At 69.3% G+C, this 763-nt stretch overlaps 1 protein-coding gene across 1 annotated transcript in view; it reads left to right on the plus strand.

Moving 5' to 3' along the window:
• The first annotated feature begins 6 nt into the window (after nucleotides 1-6).
• The window catches only part of LOC103621131 (inactive carboxypeptidase-like protein X2), a 4,103-nt gene continuing 3,346 nt past the window's right edge, over nucleotides 7-763 (plus strand). The window contains exon 1 of the mRNA XM_017742381.1: nucleotides 7-247. Coding sequence (XP_017597870.1) covers nucleotides 86-247 — 162 coding nt within the window. The 5' untranslated portion in view covers nucleotides 7-85. The remainder of the gene's footprint in view (nucleotides 248-763) is intronic.

Genomic DNA, 763 nt, shown 5'->3' on the forward strand with positions numbered 1-763 from the left:
GTGTCCCCCAGGACCCCCGGGGGCGGGTCTGTGCCACCTCAGGGTGTCCCCGCGGGGTGTCCCTGACGCCGCCACCCCGCAGCTGATGAGGAGGGTGAGCGAGGAGTGCCCCGACATCACCCGCGTGTACAGCATCGGGCAGAGCTCCCGCGGGCTGCGCCTCTACGTGATGGAGATCTCGGACAACCCCGGGCAGCACGAAGTCGGTGGGTGCCGGGGGGGCCAGCTGGGGACAGCTGGGGACAGGGTGGGCGTGGGGACAGTGTCAGGGGGTGGCCAGGTTGGCACGGGGTGGGGACAGCAGCGCTGCGGATGCCCAGGATCTGGATGGGGACACAGGGGATGCCCTGGATGGTTCAGGGGGGTGGGGACGGTCACCAGGGATGTCCAGGGTGGTGTGTGGGAGGGATGGGGTGGGGACAGTGACAGCCAGGGTGGGGACAGCGTGGCTGGGGACACCCAGAGCGGGGCAGAATTGGGATGGGAACAGTCGCTGGGGACAGCCAGGATGGGGACGGGGGGTACTGGGACAGCCAGAGTGGGGCAGGATGGGCGGACAGAGTGACCAGCGACAGCCAGGATGGGGACAGGGGGTACTGGGACAGCCAGACTGGGGCAGGATGGGCGGACTGGGGATATGTAGGATGGGGATGGGGACACAGCGACGCCCAGGCTGGTGCAGGGAGGTGGGGACAGCCACCAAGACCATCCCAACCACGTCCCCACGGCCCGGGCAGGCGAGCAGGCATTACCGTACGGGCGC

The sequence above is a fragment of the Corvus brachyrhynchos genome, unplaced genomic scaffold (genome assembly GCF_000691975.1).
Source record: "Corvus brachyrhynchos isolate BGI_N302 unplaced genomic scaffold, ASM69197v1 scaffold166, whole genome shotgun sequence".
Lineage (NCBI taxonomy): Eukaryota > Metazoa > Chordata > Aves > Passeriformes > Corvidae > Corvus > Corvus brachyrhynchos.